This window comes from Diadema setosum, chromosome 1, assembly GCF_964275005.1.
Source record: "Diadema setosum chromosome 1, eeDiaSeto1, whole genome shotgun sequence".
NCBI classification, from domain to species: domain Eukaryota; kingdom Metazoa; phylum Echinodermata; class Echinoidea; order Diadematoida; family Diadematidae; genus Diadema; species Diadema setosum.
This window is the reverse complement of record NC_092685.1, coordinates 3,358,779-3,381,040: the sequence shown is the minus strand read 5'-3', so window position 1 is coordinate 3,381,040 and position 22,262 is coordinate 3,358,779. Positions and strand designations below refer to the sequence as shown.

The 22,262-nt window shown below is 37.7% G+C and overlaps 1 protein-coding gene across 1 annotated transcript in view; it reads left to right on the top strand.

Annotated features, from left to right (window-relative positions):
* LOC140246534 (uncharacterized) overlaps positions 1–18,034 on the top strand; it is a 39,463-nt gene extending 21,429 nt beyond the window's left edge. The window contains exons 4-23 of the mRNA XM_072325879.1: positions 1,482–1,612; positions 2,567–2,702; positions 3,204–3,328; positions 3,885–3,976; positions 4,500–4,707; positions 5,571–5,755; positions 6,312–6,413; positions 7,012–7,083; positions 7,912–7,962; positions 8,421–8,485; positions 8,927–9,067; positions 9,420–9,634; positions 10,273–10,463; positions 11,877–11,923; positions 12,582–12,623; positions 13,048–13,237; positions 13,748–14,002; positions 15,856–15,977; positions 16,658–16,777; positions 17,777–18,034. Coding sequence (XP_072181980.1) covers positions 1,482–1,612; positions 2,567–2,702; positions 3,204–3,328; positions 3,885–3,976; positions 4,500–4,707; positions 5,571–5,755; positions 6,312–6,413; positions 7,012–7,083; positions 7,912–7,962; positions 8,421–8,485; positions 8,927–9,067; positions 9,420–9,634; positions 10,273–10,463; positions 11,877–11,923; positions 12,582–12,623; positions 13,048–13,237; positions 13,748–14,002; positions 15,856–15,977; positions 16,658–16,777; positions 17,777–17,915 — 2,629 coding nt within the window. The 3' untranslated portion in view covers positions 17,916–18,034. The remainder of the gene's footprint in view (positions 1–1,481; positions 1,613–2,566; positions 2,703–3,203; positions 3,329–3,884; positions 3,977–4,499; positions 4,708–5,570; positions 5,756–6,311; positions 6,414–7,011; positions 7,084–7,911; positions 7,963–8,420; positions 8,486–8,926; positions 9,068–9,419; positions 9,635–10,272; positions 10,464–11,876; positions 11,924–12,581; positions 12,624–13,047; positions 13,238–13,747; positions 14,003–15,855; positions 15,978–16,657; positions 16,778–17,776) is intronic.
* Positions 18,035–22,262: the final 4,228 nt, after the last annotated feature.

Here is a 22,262-nt window from a genome sequence, read left to right as displayed (position 1 = left end):
GCTCTCTTTAAATACACACAATCAGTTGTCAAATATGAGCTATCATTGCAAGTGAAAGTGACTCATAGATCCAGCATCATTTGACATGGCTGAGTATGGGAACCTACATAAGGTGATCAGCTTATATTTTTCTGCCTGCATAAGATCGTGTTAACCCGTTGAGGATGGATTGATTTTGCTACAATACGCATTTTCCATAGACACCTGCTCGAGTATACTCGGGACTCATCCTCAACGGGTTAAAGGACATGTCCACCTTCATATACATGTGGATTGAGTGAATGCAGCAATATAAGTAGAATACATTAGTGAAAGTTCGGGGAAAAATTGGACAATCTGTTCAAAATTTATGAATTTTTAGAATGTCTGCACAGTCACTGCTGGATGAGTACACTACAGTGTACGATGTCACATGAGTAGAACGATATTTATTAGCAAAAAGAAGAGAATTTCAGAAAATGTCATTTTTTGAAAAAAAGTGCACATTTCCTTGATTTGTGCTGACGTATGTTAAGGGTAATATCATTCGCCCTGCCTTCTGAAAGAGGCAAGTCAGGTGTTTTTTTATTATGCAAGAAAAGTGAAAATATGTTGAATTTTCTTTTATTTTCTTTATATTGTCCTACACATGTGACATCACAAGCTGTAGCAGTCTTCTCCTCCAGCAGTGACTGAGCAGAAACTTCAAAAATTCATAACTCTCAAACGGATTCACAGTCCGATTTTTCCTCAAACTTTCACTGATGTGGTGTTGTGATATTGCTGCGTTCACTCAATCCACATGTTTATGAAGGTGGACTTGTCCTTTACATGGCCTACCAATGGGTGTCTCTCTGAAAGAAATGAGGAAGTTATACGAGTTGCATCAAAGTTTGCCTTGACCTTATCATGTACGGTTTACCCGAATGTGGACAAGCTATTCATAGCTTGTTTTTCTGTGCTTGAAACTTTTAAATAACATATTTGGTTCAACATCAGGAAAGTCCATGACAAAAAGAAACCAACAACAAACAAATGTTTTAAAGAGAAATAGATGAATTAGGGCACTGTGCAGCTGCTGCAAGAAATGCAAGACATTATGAAATTATGTTCTGCAAGAATAGATTCCCTGAACCTGCATTAGGATCTAGGAAGGATCAAGTCACACTGGTTATGTGAAGACAGTCTACAGTTCACTATCTTTTTCATGTAGTACATTGTATGCAGGTTTGTCCTTTGTTTTTGGCATCCCAAAATAATCAATTGCATATGACTGTCCATGATATCTTGTCCTTTGAAGTACCTTTGCTTTTTTTTAAATCCATCACCAATTTTATCTTTTTATGTCTTGGGTTTGCAACGCTTACTGTGATACTGTATTGTTTAGTTTCTTGTGTATTTGCATGTTTGTTTTTATCTGAAGTGGAAATGGAAAGTGAATCCAAACTAAAACTCAACTCAGACTCTTTCTCTTTTTTGTGATTTTTTTTTTCTCTTTGCAGGATGGAGCAAGTGAAACAGCTGCTGAGCAGTGGCATGGACATTAACTTCAAGGATGAATCGACAGGTGGTAATACAGCACTCCACTGGGCAGCAAGCTTCTCTGGAGTTGACATGGTGCGGTTACTGTTGGGTGAGTCTCCTGCTGATTTATGACTTGTTTGCCCAGCCTGAGTCAAGCTCATTGAACTTTTAGGTTTGTTCTGTTTATACTGAGCACTGAAGAGAAATTGATTTTATTTTCTTTCTGTTTGTTTTTTCCCTCATGTTGAAATACTAAAATTTAAACATTTCAGTCACAATTAGATCTCTGTGTAAAACAAAACGCTTTTATACCCCTTTCAGGTAATCGCGGTTCAATTATCCGCATCCAAATAATGCGGATGAAGTAGTCAAAATCGCGTTCATATATCCCATGAAGTGCGCACTACTTTTACGAGCACCCGTTCATATAATGGTGCGAAGGACGGAGTTATTTGTCATGGTTACGGCGCACGCCTCTATAATGACGTAATGTTTCCAGTGAATATCATCACGTGTATGCGCACCTCTCGCGCGCTCAAGCTCAGCAATCAGCGGTTGTGCGGGAAATCGAGTGACCTTTGACCGAACTGTGGAATGTTGGTGCGGATAAGTCGTAAAACGCGTTCATGTATTCTCGATCTACTCCTCATGCTGCAATTATGCGCATAATAGCAGCATCAAAATAATGCGCACTTTTCTACTCCTCTCCCGTTCATGTAATCGAAATTTTACGACTTAGTGCTCCTATTATCCGCATCCACGATTACCTGAAAGGGGTATTAGAGAACCTTTGAAGCAAAGTGCATCTACTGACTAACCAACATACATTGTAAATGTGCTGTACAAATTAAAACTTACAATGCATCATCCAATGATCATCTTTCTATCAGATGAGAGACATATTACATATTCTGGTCAATAGTCTTTTGATAGCACAGTAAACTGCTTTTCAGTGATACCCAAGATTAGGGCAAATAACTGGAAGTCATTGCTACTACTGTGTGAGAGCAGCTGTGAGGGTGTCGTGACTGCATCACAATCTTTGTTGTTTCCGATTTCACAGAGCACAACCCAGATGTGAATGTGATGAATTCAGATGGGACGACACCTCTCCATGATGCAGTGCTGAGAGGGGATCTAGATATTGTCAGAGAACTTGTACAGCATGGAGCAGATGCAAATGTCAAAGCAACTGGAGGGTAAGCTTGCAAGAGCACGTGGAAAAGTTAGGCTAATATCCCTAATGCCTGATGAATTGTAGTTATCGAGTAGAAGAAGAAAAAAGCAGATGAATAAAGTTGAAACAAGCTGAACAGAGTTTAGTACACAGCATAATTACAACAAGCGGATTTCGTTTCCTTGGTTAAAAGAGATACAATGTAAGTTTGACATTAGTTTGCACAATGTTGGTGTTACTGCATTTTGTCCTTATATAGTGTAAGATTGATGTTATTTTGTACAATGTTTGTGTATATTGCAGTTTGTCTTTGTATAATGTTTTGTTTTTGTTTCTATTAACGTTTCTGTTTCTGTGATATGAAATTGAACGAAATTCGAATAAAAATTATTTAAAAAAGAATAATGAAACTCATTGCCTAAGATGTTCTGTCTGTAATTGTGCTTCTCTTTATCAGCATGTTAGAGGCTGTGCACTAGCTCCTCCCATACTCAGATGTTTAAATGATCATTTGTCCTTCCAGGACGTCGGTCGGGAAGACTCCTCTCGATCTTGCGGAGGACAGCCAAGAGATGAAAGATGCCATGGTGCCTCCGGTCATCATGAATGGTCACACCACCAACGGGACAAAGGAGGAGGAGAAAGATGGTTGGTTGGACAGATGAGATGAAGAATGGATAAAATAAATGCATAAGAATTACAGGCATGAAAAATAGATGAATCTGTGGATGGACAGATGGATTACATACATTGATAGTGATTGGTTGTCTTGAAATGCAGTGCTGCCATCTAGACCAAGGAATTCAAAGAGGATATTTACAGAAGAATGCATATTGATGGATGAATGCTTGATGAAGATAGGAGTGGGAAGATGAATACATATGATAATTGATAAAGGATGGATGAAAATATAAATTAACAAATTAGCAAATAAATTCATCGTGAATTCATGAATTCATGAATTCATGAATTGACTGAAGTATGAATAGGGAGAAAAGAAGGAAATGTAAAAGCAACACCAAGCAAAGCATATATCAATGTCATGTCTGTTTTGTCATTCCTGAGTTCAAATTAGTCTTTGTTGGTGTAATCTTTGTTCATTCCAAGGAAAACGGCAGGTACAACAATATTGTATGTTTAACTAGGCTTTTCCAGTAGAGATGGTCATAGATTTGCCAGAATTTCATGTTTTATTCAAATGCAGAGGTGTCTTTTATTTCGGTGACAGTGGAAGAGGAGAAGGAGGAGACTGATAAAGAGGTGTCCATTGTGGAAGACTCGGCTGCAAGTATAGATGTAAGTCTGTTGTGGGATATGGATGATTATCTGATATAATAGATTTATCAGTAACAAATGTAGACAGTTCATTTCAAAATTATTATCAGACTTATGATGTAAAGTGAAACTTCAGGGAACATATTTTATATTTGTTATTTAAGTTCTTTTTTGGTAGGGGATCTAATAAGTGGTACTGTTTGCATATAAAGTGAAAATAAGTATTATTGCAGTTAATTTATAAAAACCTAGCTATTCCCTATAGAGTGCCTGCACAGTGCTCGTATAGTTTGTTTGTTTGTTTGTTTTTTAATTGTGTGTGTGTGGAAAAAGTAAACATCCGTTCTTGACAGAAAAGGTCATTAACTAGGAAATTGGTGCTGGATTGTCAACAGTATTTAAGAGTGAATATGAAAACCAGCTGATTCTATGGATTTATTCTCTGCAATGCCATCTTCTGTGTTGCTTGAAGATACTGCAATAGTTCATATGTTTGATCAAGGCGTTTCAATCAACTGGTATGGAACAGGTAGCTTCTGAACAGGATGTGAGCCCCCGAGTGTCCACTCCCACACAAGATGATGCGGATGATGCTGATAATGAGGAGGAGGTGGAGGAGGAGGAGGAAGTTGAAGATGACCCTAGGTTAGCATTCTTATGGCCACACCCTCAGGAACTGATCCAAAAGAATGGGGCACGATTTGTCCTCAGTCAGGACTTCAGTGTTCAACTGGCAGCTGTTCCTCAGTCAGGTAAGGAGAAGCCATATGCAAATGACATTGACCATAAGTGTCCACAACAAATTAAAGTCTTTGTACTATGCTAAAGCTATGCCATCATGGCTCTTGGTTTTGAATGGTATGAATAGATGTGTCTATACATCAAAAAGTTGCAATAAAAAATAATCTGTGAAATCATACTATCAAATGTGTCTGTACATATAGGATGTGTTAATACAGTGTGTAAAATATCAGCATAATCTGATAATCCCTCCATTGTGGTCGCCCTGGAATTTGACATCCTGTTTTTGTTCCGTTCGTCGCACAGAGCACAGCTTGGCGGAATTATCAAAGCACTTGAATAGAACCTTACTTCAAAGCCTCTAATCTCAGTAGGGACTATTCGAGGGTGTGTATCTCTTCCCATCATTTAGATGGGTTAGGGAAGTCTATTTGTAATGAGTTATGCATTATTTTAAAGCATGGAGTCTGCTCTTTCAGAATCTGCCCTTAACTAAAAATCCATGTCTGGCGGCTATTTGTTGGTTTTGTGATACAAAGTCACAAATTTAGAAATGGCGACCTGTGAAGTACATGTATTATGTAATCAAAGATGCTTACATGGTGAAACAATTATTGACACATTTTCTATTTACTTGCTTTCCATGGGAAAGAGCAGCAAATCTTGAAGAAGAAATAACAAAACAGAATAGGACAATGAAAGACAGTACCTGCATAAATTCAAAATTTGTTCAACAATCTGTTATTCATTTTCCTAGAAGTCCCTTTATACTCTTTAACACCCCCCCCCCCAAAAAAAAAAAAAAAAAAATATCGTCATCATATGGTGTATCTTGGTAAAGTGGACATCTGTGGCTTTTATTGAACCATGACAGGAAACTTGGAGCCGATGGTGGACCTTTGGACAATCCAATCAGCTGTGTTAATGGAGAAGGGATACCGGTGTGTGCTGGAGAATGCCTCTGTGTGCCTTGACCCGATGGCTGAAGTTGTGTGCAATGTCAACCCCCTTCCCTTCAACAGGGCTGAGAGCTACCGTATATCAGTCAGAGAGAAAATGGTGGGTTTTGCTCTGCATTCCTGACAGTTGATGGCATTCAATCAGAGGGAGAGAGAGAGACTTAAAAAGACACAACTGTATTTGATTTCCATTCAGCATACCATGGAATGATGGCCATAAATCCCAGTAAAGATTTAGAAAGCAACTGCCAAAATTGTTTTATTCTGATGCATCACATCTTAGATACAAAATACTTTGTCATGTATGCGCAAGTGTTTGTTTTTGTTTTTGTTTTGTTTTGTTTTTTTACACAAGAAGATCCATGAAAGCTATGAAGGTAGCATGCAGATAATTTCTTTTAATTTATTTGAAGTGTGCCTATAGCAGCTTTGCAAGGACATCAAAAGTCACATCATATATCATTGTGTAGTGAAGTATCACTCTCTTTTAGACCGCAATTAACAACTTGGTGATGATCAGCTCTCTGTATATCACCATTTCCCCACCACCTTTCAATGTGCTACCACTCATATTAAGTACATGTGCATTCACTTGCAGAGTTCAGCTGAAATGTGTTTAAGTAGGCATCATTTCTGTCTTGTGTTTTTTCCTTCAGGTTAGGATCACAGCATCAGACTTACCAGGTCTATGGCATGCTACGAGTACCTTTGTGCAATTAGTGCAACTCTGTGATAAAGAAGGCATTCCACAGTTGGAAGTAAGTTTATATCAAGTGAAAGGAAGACTTTAGACATAATTTGTTGAAAGCTCAAAAAGGTCATAGTTAACATGATTGATGATTTAGATTACTCTGTAATATCTTCCTTCGTAGCTTTACATTGAATTGAATGTGATACTCATGTGGATACGTCTTCATCTAGGTGCTAAGCTGAAATAGCCTTTTGTCTATGTACAAATTATTGTTATTGTTTCAGAGGCATAAACTCACCAAAATCTGGCATGTTGTTGGTAACACAGTGGTCTGAAATGTACCAGTGCAAAGCTGGTAATTTTGTAGTCAGACAAAGGTGAGATAAAGTCTGGTAATGTATTTTCTTGCAAGTCTTTGGAATCATAGATTTGCATTTGACGACTTTGTTTGGGACTTTGTTTGATCATCAAATATAACAAATGGCAGTATTTTGTCTAGTCTCTCAGGATACGAATGGGAATAGTCATACAAACTTCCCAGTCATACAGTGATAACTTTTTTCCTTTTTTTTTCAGGCAAACTGTCAAATGTCTGCATATTGAAAACTATCACATGAAATCTGAAGTGTTGTGGTATATTGAAAGTGTGATGTGTTTGTTTGCAGATTTCTGACTGGCCAAGTGTGAAGCGCAGAGGAGTTCTGCTTGACCTCTCTGCTGGCAGAGTTCCTAGAATGGTGGGCAAATGATCTCCTCTTTTTAATTCACAATTCAAATTCTATTCATTTACTTGCCATCAATAAAAGTATATAAAACTGAACAGATATAAACATTCAAAGGTATTAGTATACAAAGTAAATAAAACGAATAAGAGTAAAATGTGGATATGAACCTCAAGAGAAACAGTAGTTACAGACAGGGCTGCAGTCATGTCTGCCAGGTATGTAGGGAAAATATGCAAAGAAAATAAAAGGAGAAAATTATATGTAATTTGCTGATGAGAAGCAGAAAGGTGCTAATACCTGTAGATGTACATCATTATGCCCTTCTTGCTCTTGTCCCACAGAATGAGGTATTGCAACAACTTTATGACACTGACAATATTCTCTATGTCATTCTTTAAGTCCAGCACAGCAAATACCATACTATGTAGCATTGATTTAACAGTGATATATCACAATGTGAAACGTGATAATTAGACTTATTGTACCTGATTGGTGCTGTGATAAAGAGCTAGATTAATGTTTAGAAAAGCGTGGATTGTGTAGATCATCACGTTTTCAATCCCAGTGCAAAGCTAGTGATTTTGTAGTCAAGCAGAGTTCAGATAAAGTCTGGTAATGTATTTTCCTACAAGTCTTTGGAGTCCTAGAATTGCATTCGACGAACTGCAGCTATAAAGTATTTGTTAATCCTTTATTCCTTGTATTCCATAGGGTTGTACGCCTGTAGCCTTTTCTTACCTGTTGATATGTCTCCCTCACACTCAAGTTCTTTCATGCTAAGCGTGATGGAGTGAACGACATGTTGTCTAACATGCATTTATTTTTTTTCTGCACATCTAGGATACTCTACTACATCTTGTGAATATCTTTGCCAAACTGAAATACAATGAGGTGAGTCTAGTATTTACGAGGACAATATTATTTGTTTTTAACCAATGCAGACAGATAATTCAGATAGCATTAGTCAAATATTGTTATCTGTTACCCTCTCTTTCAGTTTGTTTTGTCTTGTGTGTGTGTGTGTGTGTGTGTGTGTGTGTGTGTTTGTGTATGTTTGTGTCTATGCATGTATATAGCTGTCTGTGTGTGCCACATTTGTTTTTACAAGCTCGCTGGAAATGTCAATACTCAAGCCATTCTGTGCACTCTGATATGTTGATGTAACAAAAGTTTGATATTTGTCATGTAGGGAATTATTCACTACCTATCCTACCCAAGATGACTGTCTGATATCTGTTCTTGCATCTGATTAATATGAAGAATGATTGTTATGTTAAGAAGGTTGAGGTAAGGAAGAGTACTGGTGTAGCATGCTATAAATTGTCATTATTTCCCCCTTTATCTTTCAGCTTCATCTATATGTAAAGGCATACAAAGACTGTCCCATTCAAGACACCATGCCTTACACAGCCAGGTTTGTCTGCACTTCTTGTATTTAGTCTAATATATTGCCCTAAGATATTATAATAGTGTGAATATTGTTTTCATGTAAACTGTTTTCTCCATTATCATATGATTATTCAAATATTTTTTATAATATTTGGAGGTGCGTTATTACTTTCAATGACAATTTAGAAATCCTTCCTGACCTTTACAATACATCACATAATCTCTTTTAATATGAGCTTCACACAGTATGTATAAAACTTCTGTCTGCAACAATCAAAGTGATGAGATACTTCAACTAGTTCTCTTTTATCTTCAAATATTTCTAATGCAGATGTTTTTATGCAGTGGGAAGCAACAGTAAAATAAAGTTTATATCTTACTCCCTTCAAATTCAAAGCAGTAACACTCTCTCTGTTGAATGTATTATTTTTTATTTTTGTTTTCATTATTTGTTTAATGTATGCAGCGAGCTTCTTGACCTGGAAGTGTTTTGTCAGTGGAGGTTCATTACCCTGGTGCCCACCATTGACCTCATGGAGGGCAGTGACCTATCACCTGCACTCTTCTCCATCTTCCAGCAAGTCCTATCAAGATTTGGCACTGCCAAGTAAGTACTAAATGTCATGAAGTCATTAGACACTATATGAGCCAAAGGCAAGGTGAATCTTAACCCATTGAGGACGGTTTGATTTTGCTACAACACATATTTCCCATAGACGCTTGCCCAGGTGTACTCGGGACTTGTCCTCAACGGGTTAATTTATATATCAGGAAGCCGATAGATAGTTGTGAACCTTTTTGTAGTTTCCAACATTTTCACTTTGCAAAGTTAATTTCCAATCACTGTTGAGTTGTTGATATTCCTCCGCCAGAAATGTGGAAATGTTTCACCACAAGTGAAGCAAATTGGTCTAGAGCAAAAGAAGAAATGCACTAATACCATGACTTTCAAACTGCAGAGTTGTCAATATTGGACCAAACTTGACCCGGAAGCTTCTAGACTCCGTTCCCATACCAGGAGCCGATGACACCCCAGGTGAGGCCGTTGAGAGTGGATCCCCTACGGAGGTAGCAGACACACCCAAGAAAGAGAGTGCAGGGGAGCCCAGCACTCCAGCAGACTCCACATCAGCCACAGATAGTGGGACGGCAGATACCAGCCCTGACTCAGAAGGCATGTACAGGGTCTATGGAAGTTTACCAATCTATGCATGTTGACAGTAAATTAGCACTGCACTACTATTAAAAAAAGTATCACCAGTGAAGCCTTGTGGTGCATTGCCTTGTATCATAAGGAGAAAAGCATGATGTTCTTTTATGGACAGGATTTAGTGTTATAGTTTCATTAGTCACCACACCAAAACCATGAAAGATGTGTTTTTGATATTCATTTGTTCAGGTGTAAGGAGTAAGATACTTTTTGTTTGTTTTGGTTTTTTTTACTTTGTTTTTTGCTTTGCTTTGGCACTTGGACACCTGCCGCAATTTTGGAAAATATAGCAAGGAGAGTTAGGAGAGTCAGTGAAAAAGGAGGATATCTTAGCTAGTGATTGTGGAAAGAAGATACTATAGAATTAAGGAGGCATTTTTGTTTCCTCAGTGAAATTCGATAAAGACTGTCTGGTGTGAATGCCCGTTAGTCATCTGGAATAGGGAATTTGGCTTGTCCAGCGGGAAAGGCATGAAAGAACTACCTTGTTAACTATGTTATTGACAGTCTTTGATTAAATATTGTGATGATCACCAAGGCGTTTGTTGGACAGAGTAAACAGAGAAGGAACTTTACCCAATGTATATATTTGATCTGTGTAGTGGGTCAGACCCCAGACGAAGTGGATGCACCTAGACCAGCCCCCTTCATCCTCAGCATTCAGGACCAACTCCGGCTCATTGGGGTGAGCCACAGTCAAACACCCCTCTTTTGTGCCAATGTCCTCTCCACTGAGGAGTCAGCTTTCACGCAGCTACCTGTTGGGAGTTTGGTCATGCTCTATGGCTCAAAGGTAAGAAAAGAGTTACCATTCAAGGGATATCCTTGAGGGGTCATTCATCTTAACCCCTTAATCCTAACTAGGGCGGGGGGGGGGGGGGGGGGGGGGGGCCCTCGGTGGCCCCCCTCGACGTTCCGTGCACTGTATCGCCATCGCAAAAAGCTATCGCCCTGATGTTTCATGACTATTTTCTTTCGAGTCTCCCGCATCTTTTGACACCAAATTTGCAATGCCCAGGTATGCGGTTTCGAAGTTACACATAAATATGTACGTGCATGCTTGAACCAAAATTGCTAAAAAACGTGAATTCTTGTACAATTTCTGTGTGAACTGTGCTCACAGTCAAATTTCATAAAAGCATGGTTAATGAGGGGTTTACTGATTAAAATTATTTAATAATGTATTTTCATGCTCAGAACGATGTCACAGACAAATTTCACCAAAAAAATGAAAAACAAAAAAAGTTGAAAAAAACAGAAATACGTAAGAAAGTACTAAAGAAATTTTTCTGATGGCACAAATCTTTTTCATCTACATTTGCTAAGAACACTAGAAAGAATATTTACACAAAAAATGTGCCTGTTTGGAGCTTTGTTTAGTGATTTATAGCAAATAGTCTGATATTCGTGCATCATTACGCATAAAATTAGCATAATTTTGCAATTATTTGTTGAAAAATCAACTTTACAGTTTTGTAGATTACAGCACAGGCAATGTGTGTGCTAATTTTCGTAGCGATCGTACAGTCGACGGCTGAGATGGGGGGGGGGGGGGGCGGCTGGGAGGGCCCTCCGGCTCTATCATCCACCAAAATAGCCCAGCCTAGTTAGGGTTAAGCACTGGTGCTCAGAAATTGTATCAGAGATTGCAAAAAGGATTTGAAGTACTCTTACGTAAAATTCATAGAATGCTGTGAATGAATTCTTTGAATTTTACACCATGACAAGCATGAGGTTCAGCAGTACTCATGCTTTTTATTGTTTGCAGTGCAGGAATAAAGATAAATTAGCAATGATTGAGAAAATCATTCCAAAGCAGTTGGAAGCAGGTGAGGTGCTATGATAATGCTGTTGAAGTTTATTCTGGAGCTATGCACAGGGTCCAGCTGTGAGATCAAGAGCTGGGCCACACGTAGCTGCAGATAGATTAATCCATTCTTGGAATGGAGTGTGATGCCGAGGCAGGGGGATTCAGAGAAATACTGCCCCCCTGTGTGATATATTTCACACATTTTTTTGGGGGGATATCATCTAAATCTGAGTGGAGATATAACACCTGTCTTTCTTTGATCATTGAGTTTACTGCCATGAAACTAATCTTTTCATAATTTCTTCACTCTCATGGTGAGTGGGTGATTTTGGTACACCACTCCATTGAATCTGTTCTTTCTGTCTTTTCCTTTGTCTGTCCATGTGTCTTTCTCAGAGCAACTCAGACTTCAGGAAAGCAGGGAGGAAGCTGCTAGCTAATGGGTGAGGTTTGATCATGACTGGCTCATCTGTCCCTATACCGCATATTGTATGATCATAAATGGTGTACAAACATCAGTGCCTTTGATTATGCAGTATAATACTTTGCACATACTGTATAAGCTGTTATTTTCGTGTACAGGTATTTTTGCAAATGAGCAGGTCACTGACATTGTCATGAGATGTTGCTTTCGCGAATTGACACCGAGGGTGTTGTAAGTACAAGTACACTATAAATCTAGTGCAAGGTGACATTTTCATGAATTGTTAAATTCACGGTCCAACCGTCATTCATGAAATTCATGAAAATTACACTGTTGCAAAAATAACAGCTTATACAGTAGTGCTTTAGTTGGGTCATTAATGTGTCAGCATTTCACTGTAACCTGATTCTCACATGCACTAGCTTTGATGAATAAATGTGTAATTAGCTGCTGGAGGACTGGTGATACAAATATGAAATCTCTTGTGAATACTTAATATGATGTACCAAGTCAATAGACTCATTATCATAGCCGTCAAGTGTACTTTTGCTTTGTAAAGCTGTGATGATGTACTGTAAATCCTCTCATAACGCTTTGATTAACTTTGCTCAATTTCTAGAAAACAAATGATCCTAGACGTAATATATCTCTGTACTTTTGTCTTTCTGATTTTGCAGGCAAGGCTTTTATGTGTGCCCCGGTACAGGTGTTTGGAACAGGTATGAAATTTATCGCAATTCTTGTTTGGTAGTCTGATGTTCAAGAAGTAGAGGATATGAAATAACTTGTAATTCTTGTAATTAATGGGTCATGGTGTAATTCTGTATGTTGTTCTGTATGTTGATGGAAGTTAGGAAAATGAAATGTTGGTAAAAGATGTATCCATTTATCTTCTGTCTATTTCTGTATTTATTTGTCTATCTATCTATCTATCTAGAATATAAACGTACAGTATGTGTTTGTGCATATTCATATTTCCATCACATGAATTTAGCATAACATACATTGTTCAGTTTGATAACAGCAATCACAAAATTCATAAATGATATATATGTACTTTATGTTTCACCATTTTCACTGATAATTGTCTGTCACAATAATGTTTGTGATGTTCTCCCAACCTGTTGTATTTTTTTTATACAGTCTTGGTGGCGTTCCAGAAGGTGCTATCCAGAACATCTCAAATGCTCTCAAGACAGCCACGACCAACCCCAATGCAGTGGGACTTCTCCTGACAAACTGGGCTGGTTGCACCTACTCTAACCATCCTGTCTTCAGCTGGCCAGCTTTCATCACCACTTCTGGCTTCTCCTGGAAGTCAGCAACAAGTCCGGTGAGAAATCCCTCTTCTTTTATCATCCTAATCACATCATCCTTGTATCCTTGGGTTGTTCAGTTTCCATAGTGATATCTTTATCACCTGTATCAAGGGAAATATATGAGATGATGGTGGAGGCCCCAAGAAGTCACTTAGATCGTCCAGATTTCTTTTCCAATTGTCTTGACCTGGAAACTGATGAAGTCAATATTTACCCCCCCCCCCCCTTCATGTCTGTTATATTCCCCTCCCTCTTGTTAATACAGTGGCGGATCCAGAGGGGGTGCACAGGGCGCGAGCCCCCTCTCTATTTTTTGTTAAAACAAAAGAAATAAAAAGAAAAAATTGGGGAGTGGATGAAATGCACCCCCTTTACTTTTGTAAAGGCGCCTCCCCTTTATGGAATTCCTGGATCTGCCCCTGTAATATCTATCCACCTGTTGATCTCCACCCATCTCTCCTTCTCATCCAATTTTTTTCTCCTCCAATGACCTCCCACTCTTAATCTCCCTTATCAATTCCCAGGAGTTCATCCATGCCAACCTGCCGGCCCTCCTCAACCTTCACATGCTGCAGAACCAGGATTCCCCTCTGGGAGAGGTCATCCTAGAGATTGGCCGCATCGACACCTACCTCACGAAGGCAGCAGCCAACCAGATGGACGTTCCTATCAGTAGTAGCTCTGTAACACTACCGGCCAGAGAGGGCTCCTTCCTGTGCCGCATGATACAGGATGCAGACAGTGTGGACCTGGAACATGTGACCTTGGAGGTCATTAGTGTGAGTGTTGCCTATGTTGTCTGTCACTTTCAAATGTTTTTATGCCTTCTTTTCCCCCATTCACCAAAAACATAATAGATAGCAAGCACAGGCATGGGAAAAATACAAATTACAGAAAAAATTGAATTAATGGTAGTGAACTGTATGAGACAATAAAAAGGGCTATGACACAATCATTCACAAATGACACAATCATTCACCAAAAACGTAAAAGACAGCAAGCACAGGCATGGGAAAAATACAAATTACAGAAAAAATTGAATTAATGGTAGTGAACTGTATGAGACAATAAAAAGGGCTATGACACAATCATTCACAAATGACACAATCATTCACCAAAAACGTAAAAGGCAGCAAGCACAGGCATGGGTAAAATACAAATTACAGAAAAAATTGAATTAACCCTAAAGGGGCCGGGCTTTTTTGGCATGCTCAGACCGGGGGGGCGGATTCCGCCCCCCCCCCCCCCCCCCCCCCCCCCCCCGAGATCTCGGCCATCGGTTGTGCGATCGCGATGAAATTTTGCATGCGTGAGACCCGTGTCATAATCTACAAGATTGTGTTATAAGATTTTTTGAAACAATCAATTTCTAATGTTAATTAATTAATTATGCAAATTAAGCTCAAGGTGATATTTTAGCTTAATTAAAAGCATTGAGAGTCTAATTTTTGATCAGTAAATCTGTTTTAGCATATTCAACAATTGTACATCACAAAAACTTCCAAAACTCATTTCAATTCTTATGTATTTTATTGTTTTCAGAATTTCTTATGTATTTCTTTGTTTTTCAACTTTTGTTTTTTCTTTGTTTTTTCATTGGAAATTGTCACTGACTACTTTTCTACCATAATTAGCACAAAATCAGTCAATGAAAGTGATTAATTGTAAAAATAATCAGGTGTTTATGCCTTTCATGACAGAGCACTGTTTTCCATAGGAAATGTACACAAAATCACAAAATTGTGCCCGTTTTGGAGCGACATTCCGTTACAAAAATGGCCGTGGCTTCGCAAAAGTATGAGCGGACGTTGCAAATTTGGTCTCAGAAGTTGCGCGAGACTTGAACGAAGAAAGTCGAGAAGCCTCGCGATGAGGCCTTCTCGCGTTTAATACAGAATTATAGCGCGAAACGTCGAGGGGGGGGGCGGATTCTGCCCCCCCCCCCCGGCCCTTTTAGGGTTAATGGTAGTGAACTGTATGAGACGATAAAAAGGGCTATGACACAATCATTCACAAATGACACAATCATTCACCAAAAACATAAAAGGCAGCAAGCACAGGCATGGGAAAAATACAAATTACAGAAAAAAAATTGAATTAATGGTAGTGAGACGATAAAAAGGGCTATGACACAATCATTAAACAAATAGTTACAATTTCTTGTAAAAACAGCTATAATCCTTGCCTCCTATGCCATGATTGTGTTTGAAATTATGGTTTCCTGCAAGTCTAAATTTTGCATTTAAAAGTCTTTAGCAATAGAGATTCATCCATTAAAAGGATTTTTAAGACAACCACATATAATATTTCTGTGTCATAAGGTCTGTTGCTTAGAACCAGTACTAGTCTGAGGTAGGTGGAAAACATAAAAATGTGAATAGAGATTAAAGTGACTGTTTTTTATAGTTGTCACATTGCTTTGAAGTTAACTAGTATGAAACCTGCAGTCCGTATCATATATAAACAGTGTCCCTCTTGGACGTTTTCTCTTTATGCCTTCTCTGCCTCTACCACAATGCAAAGAGACTGTAGGATGTAGGAGATATTTAGTTAAAATTTCAGATGAAATGACTTCTGTTGAATTTAAATCTGATCATAAAAACCAGTTTGGTTTCCTTCTTTTTGCAATCAGAATGCCATGCGAAGGCTGCGTAAGAGCCAAACATCCCTGAGCGCAGTGGACAAGATCAAGCTTGACCGACGTGTCTACATCCAGGTTCATCTCACCATGGACATCATGATGTGGGCCTGCAAGTAAGTCATATGATGACTAAAACATTGAATGCTGAATAACATTAAATTGGATGGGATACTGTCTGTGTTACAAACTCATGACGTTACTTCATATAGGATCACATGATAGTCCAGTTATTTGTGGGCTTTTGTGAGTACCTGTGAATTAAACAGAATGTCATTATGCCAACATGACATTTACTTGACAGTGTGATGAATAGTTCAATTCTATTAAAAGATTTCTATCATATTGGTAAAGGATGCAATTTAGAAACATCTTTGAGAGCAGAGATAACATTCAACTAGAGCTTTCCCTCTGACATTCATATTTTCAACATCCATATGAAAAATCTTTAATTGACTTGAAACACACTTCAGATTACCATTGGTAGGGTAAGTGTCTCAAAGCTCAAATGGTATGTTGGGAATATAATATTGCCTAATGTTTATCATGCTTATTAAAAAAACACATGCAAACCTCCCAACCATTCTGAATTTGGAGGAAAGAATCTGAATTTTGACCATTCCCAGCTCTTATTTCAATTGGAGTTTCCTATTTTTCTTGATAATTTTACTACACACTGCTATGGGAACTGCTCATTCTTTCCTACTTTTGAGGCAAACCCTCCCTATTTTTCAGTCAGAAAGGTTGGGAGGTCTGCACATGGCATATTTGGATTGTTTGTTTTTTCCAACCTCAGATTGGTGCGGTCACTAGTGATTGCTGGAAAGAAGCCTAATACAGCACAAAGTGGATTTAACCTGATCAACGTGGGACTGGCCAACCTACCAGCCACCTCCAAGACTGACATTGCCAACAAGTGAGTTCAAAACCATGTTTTCCCCACTTCTCAAGATTGCATGAAATGTAGTAGAATGGTTATATTTGGTTGGGGAGGTGGTTAAGTTGGTTGGATAATTGCCTTCAGTTAAGTGGCTCAGTTTGAGTCCAGCTGAGCATTTCTGTGTGTGATATTGTGTCTCCCCCTCTAGTCAGGGGCAAAATCAGTCCATCTCTCAGATAGGACATCAAAATGGTGGCTCTGTGTATGAGAAAGTCACAATTCACTCGTGTACAAGATCATAACTTCACTTCCCTTAAAGAGCATTATGCATACCTGGTGAGGTAGTTTGCCCCTCCCCCCCCCCCCCCCCAACACTTAGGAAATGGTGGATGAATGATGCTATGCCCTCATGGTTTGCCCCCATGTGTCTAGTCTTAATCTACAATCAGTAGAGTGCACTCCCGTTATAACAAACAGAGTTATAACTGAATTCCTGTTACAATGAAGTAGAAATTCAGGCCGCAACATTATCCACTCTTTGTTTTTTTTTTTATTGTTCATTTATTCGGTTATAGTGAAATTTTGATATAACGAAAGAAAACTGCTGGTCCCGAGGACTTCGTTACAACGGGAATCCACTGTATCAACCAGGCAAATCATGCCCTTTGAATGGATTAATGAATGTGTGCACTTTCCTCTATGTGCTGCTCTGACATACAAAATCTGAATGCCCTTTGATTCTATGTGTACAGATTAGCTGTAACATACTTTCTAACTTCTGTTGACACTCAATATTCTTGTATGCTTCTAATGGTCTGTCTCATGTGAAATTGTTAATTGCCTTGAATTTCTACTGTTGAGGAATAAAGTACATAACTTAAGTAAATGAATTATGTTGAAACTTGATGCTAACATTACACATGGAGACTTTGAGTCATTTTTCATATTTAGATGCATAGTGAATTAATTTTTATCCTTCTATTTTGGTATTGGTATATTCGGTATATTGGTATATTGGTATTTTTGATCCTGCAGACTGCTGAGCATGATGGATGAGTATCGTCGGGTGTGGCTGGACCAGTGTTTCCAGTCTGGTCTAGAGGAGTCAGGAATATTCTTCAAGGGAGTCCTCAAGCATCTTGTGCCAGAAAATGCCGAACACACCAAGGAGTAACAGCTGTTGAGCCTCTCACATTCCCAATCACTTAACTGGTCCATTTGGTTGTATTCCTAGCAGAATTTGTCTATACAAGATACAAAAGCTCAGCATTTTTGTTTGAGTTGGAGCCTTTTCTTATATTTTCAGCAGTTCATGTGTGCACAGCACATAGTCTGGCTCTGGATTTCTGGCATGGCCATACAATCTTATCTGTTTCTTTATAATATTGTGGCTGAAGATGAGAGATGTAATTGTATTTTCATGTCACTTCAAAGATATAAATAGTTCTGTTGATATGATAAAAAGAAATTACATTATTCAGATGACTCTTCTGAAATACCCATAAGGTCAGTTTCCTTGTATGTTATAAGATTTTTTTAATGTATTAACATTGCAGGCTAACCCGCAAATGCAAAGTACATGGCAAAACCTGTTAATATGATAATTATTTGAGGGAGAGTATAAAAGCAGGAGAAATTACCACTTGTAGGTCTTTCAATACAGTAGCCACTAATGTTAATTACAATTCCAGTAAAGGTGACAAAATGTATTTGTTCTTCTAAACCATAGTACAGGGTAGCTTCAGGGTGAAAAAAGAACAACGGAAATCTAACATTTGGTGGGAATTTTTTACTGTTCCTCTGGGGTCCTTTGGTAAGGGTTGCTTATGCCATCAATTTGTTCATGCACAACATGTGCAATCAGGTGTAATTTTACACATTTTACCCTGAAGATTGACATGACGGTATTGCGGTGATCAGACAAGTGGCTGTAAACCTTGTTCTGTATTTGATGTTTTGTTTCATCTTTGTGTACCACATTATATGTATATGATGCATATTTTTATGACCTAGATAACTTTGAGTATATAGAGGTCTTCATTTGGATGACTTTCGTATTCTTTGATTTTTTTTTGTTGTTGCAATTTTACTGAAGAGGCTGCACTGAGTTATGTCATCTTCAGATGGATAAAGGAAATTAGAAGTTGATGTGCCCGAGACACCATCTTTGCCAATAGTTTTTTTTTTTTAGTACCGTAAATTAGGAAACCTTGACATTAACTTTGTGCACTCGGCTTAGTAAGCTTGTGTTTGACTGTTGTAAATTTTGTGGACTTCAAAAGCATTGTTTCAGCAGAATGCAAGTACACGTAGTAATACCAAATATTGAAGGAAGTGGGTAACATACACATCTGAACCAGCTTTGTCAGTGCAGCAAAACAAATATGTGAACAGTGTTCTGTAATTCAAATTGTTTCATATTTGCTTGCTGGCTTGAATTTTTCACCCTAAAAGAGATCTAATGAACAAAGTATTCATGTCATTTTATATTTTCTCTGGTTGCTACACAGAATTATGCTTAAAATGTCACATGCTGTGAAATATTTTATGCTGTCAGTACAAATCCATTTAATTTTTTGGACCAAAACAATAATCTGTTTGATATTGTTTTATTCTCCAGTATGTGTTGTTGCAATTTTGCAAACTGTTTTATATGTGAATAGATGTGCACACTGAACAATAGGACTGTATTTATGAGTGTAACATGATTAGCTTGTTTCTCAGAGCTAAGTCTTGCTTAGTTATTCTCTGTATCACCCCTTTCAGGATAACTTGGCATGTTATGCAGTGTGGTTATTATTGGCACTGACAGAGGTATAGAAACAAGAGAAACAACAGTTTGGATAAATCACTTGATATTCAGGTCAAGCCCCTTTTCTGTGGAAATTTGCCATTTATGACATGACATTTTGTTTAGTATGAACAGTTCATGATATTGGGTTGATATCAATAAGTCTGTGCATTTTTTTTTTCCCATTCATGTACGTTTCCTTGATAGTATACTGTTGCAATGGTGTCATTCGATGATAACCAAATGCTTTTCCGACTTAGACATGGCTGGTGCTTTGGTCTCATCAGTTGGTGCTTATGACACTCTCACTATTAGTAATGCCAGTGCTCAGTTGAATGACAGTATCTCATGTCAGCTGGTGGAAATACACTCACTGACTTGCATGATTGATTTCAAGGATGTGCACATTGAAACAGTATGTAGTGTGCTGGTTGGTTTATGTCTTTCTGCATTATTTCAAATTGTAATATGACCAAAAGGCCATAACATTTCTGAAATGTGATTTGCTATTAAGTGTGATTTTGAGATTCTGATTGAGTCATTTTTTCAATTAGAATATCAAATGATTATCATCTCTGCACTCTTCATAGGCAGTGTATTTGACTGATGATTTTCTTCTCCGAGTATGTTAATGCCTGAAAATGTGCCTAGAGTTTACAATGAACTTTGCTGCAGCTTTTCTGACACGTCTTCTGGTCTGCAATGCAATACTTATTTCAGAATTGATTTGTTTTCTCTCTTTATAACTGTAGTGTCCGCATACAGTACTAGGTTGTTGTTGTTTTTTTTTTCAACCATGTTTACCTGTTTGCTGACCACAGCAGTAGAACAGCAATTTATGATTGAAATGTGAAATATTCAATCTTTGTAATATTATATAGATTTGGAAACTTATTTTGGTGTACATGGGTTAGCCAACTGGTCAATGAGTAGAAGCAATTTCTAATTTTATTCTTACAATCTGAAACGTCTGTAATGTATGTTGATACAACATCTGCATGTTATTGTGATGTTTTGTTTTGATTTGGAGACACAAGACCAGAAACAAAATCATTTTACAGACAAAACTTTTTCTTTTTCTTCAGAGATCAGTAAGTTGTCATATTTTAAGAATCTGATATTTTTGTCCTCCAGATGATGTAGTTGTAGAAGTGATGACCTCATTGATATTCAAAGCAAAAATTTATGATGCCGAAAGCATTCAGAGTATAAGTATGTCGCATTGTTTGTATATTACAACAGAAATACTATTTTTAGAAAAATGAAGTAACTTTAACTTGGATACTTGTTAATGTATATCAATAAAAAGTTAATCATATAACTTACTATTTGTTTCTCTGTGAATTATTCTTGAATGACAATGTGGCTAGTACAAGTATATCCCATTGAGTGCTCTTTCAGGTAAAGGTCTCAATTGTTAACTGACTGTTTTCTTTTACAAACGTTTGTTTGTCTGTCCAACTCTATTTCCCCAGAGCAGATCCACTCTACAACATCCTAGTTTTGGCCCACTCAATTTATATTTCCTGTGCAACACTACCCTTGTCACACATTTTAGATAGTTACACCAATAATACATATTTTAGGGACTTGGTCTCATAGCTTCATACACAAATAGCTTAAGACGTAGGAGTGCTGAAACTTCAAACATCACATGCAAATGTCAAGTGCCATATAAAAACAAAAACCAAAAGCAAATCAAGGGAATAGCATCCACCACATTAATACTTTTGTTTTTTGTCTCACCATTTCACCTACACTAATGTACATTGTAATTAGTTCTACAGTACATGCAAATCAATGTGCTGGTTGATTTATTATATGCTGGAGTTAGCACTACAAATATCACATACACACACACAAAATAAAATTTAGTACATGTAATTATGACTGAAGTTATTTGTGCAGATACAGCTTTCATTACACTTCATTACATTACACACATATTAAGCTATATCATTTTCCAACATTATCATCATTACAAATGAACAGTGACAAGAGAATGATAATACAAAAATACAGTTGAACCTCTTGTATCCGGACAAGTCGGGACCGGGGCTCATCCGGATAAGGGATTTGGCCGGATACGGGAGACTCAATGCTTTATACATGTACATATACATACACATGTACTGATCCTGATGTAGCCCATTGTAGTACCACAGTAGTAATGTGTATATTGCAACCTTTTCATTGTTACATTTGGGGATGTTTGGGGATGTTGAAATGTCTGGAGGTAAGCAATTTGGAAGGAAATTTGATGTAATGTATGTTAATCATGTTGGAAGTAATATGTAATTCATGTGTGTTTGGGTAGGAGTTGTCAAGGAGTTGGGAATCCCCCTTTCCTCCCGTAATTATTTAAAAAAATTACGGCGAGATTGCGTCCGTATAATAGAGAGATCCGGATAAAGGGAGGCCGGATAAGAGAGGTTCAACTGTATGCATGTACAATCAGTCAAATTAAGTTAGATTCAATTTATCCATTATATGGTTCAATTAATCCCAGAATTGCCACGTTATATACAAGTATTTTTAAGTCATTTTTTTTTTATGCTTGCATGAGTTGTACATATATTACAAACACTAAAAATGCATACATACACATTGTGACACAAAGACAAAATATTCAAAATGGACAAGAAAAGTGTAAATGTATATATGTGTAGGCCTATATAGGCACATAGTAATCTACATTATTGTCTTCATACACTTTTGTGTGTGTGTGTA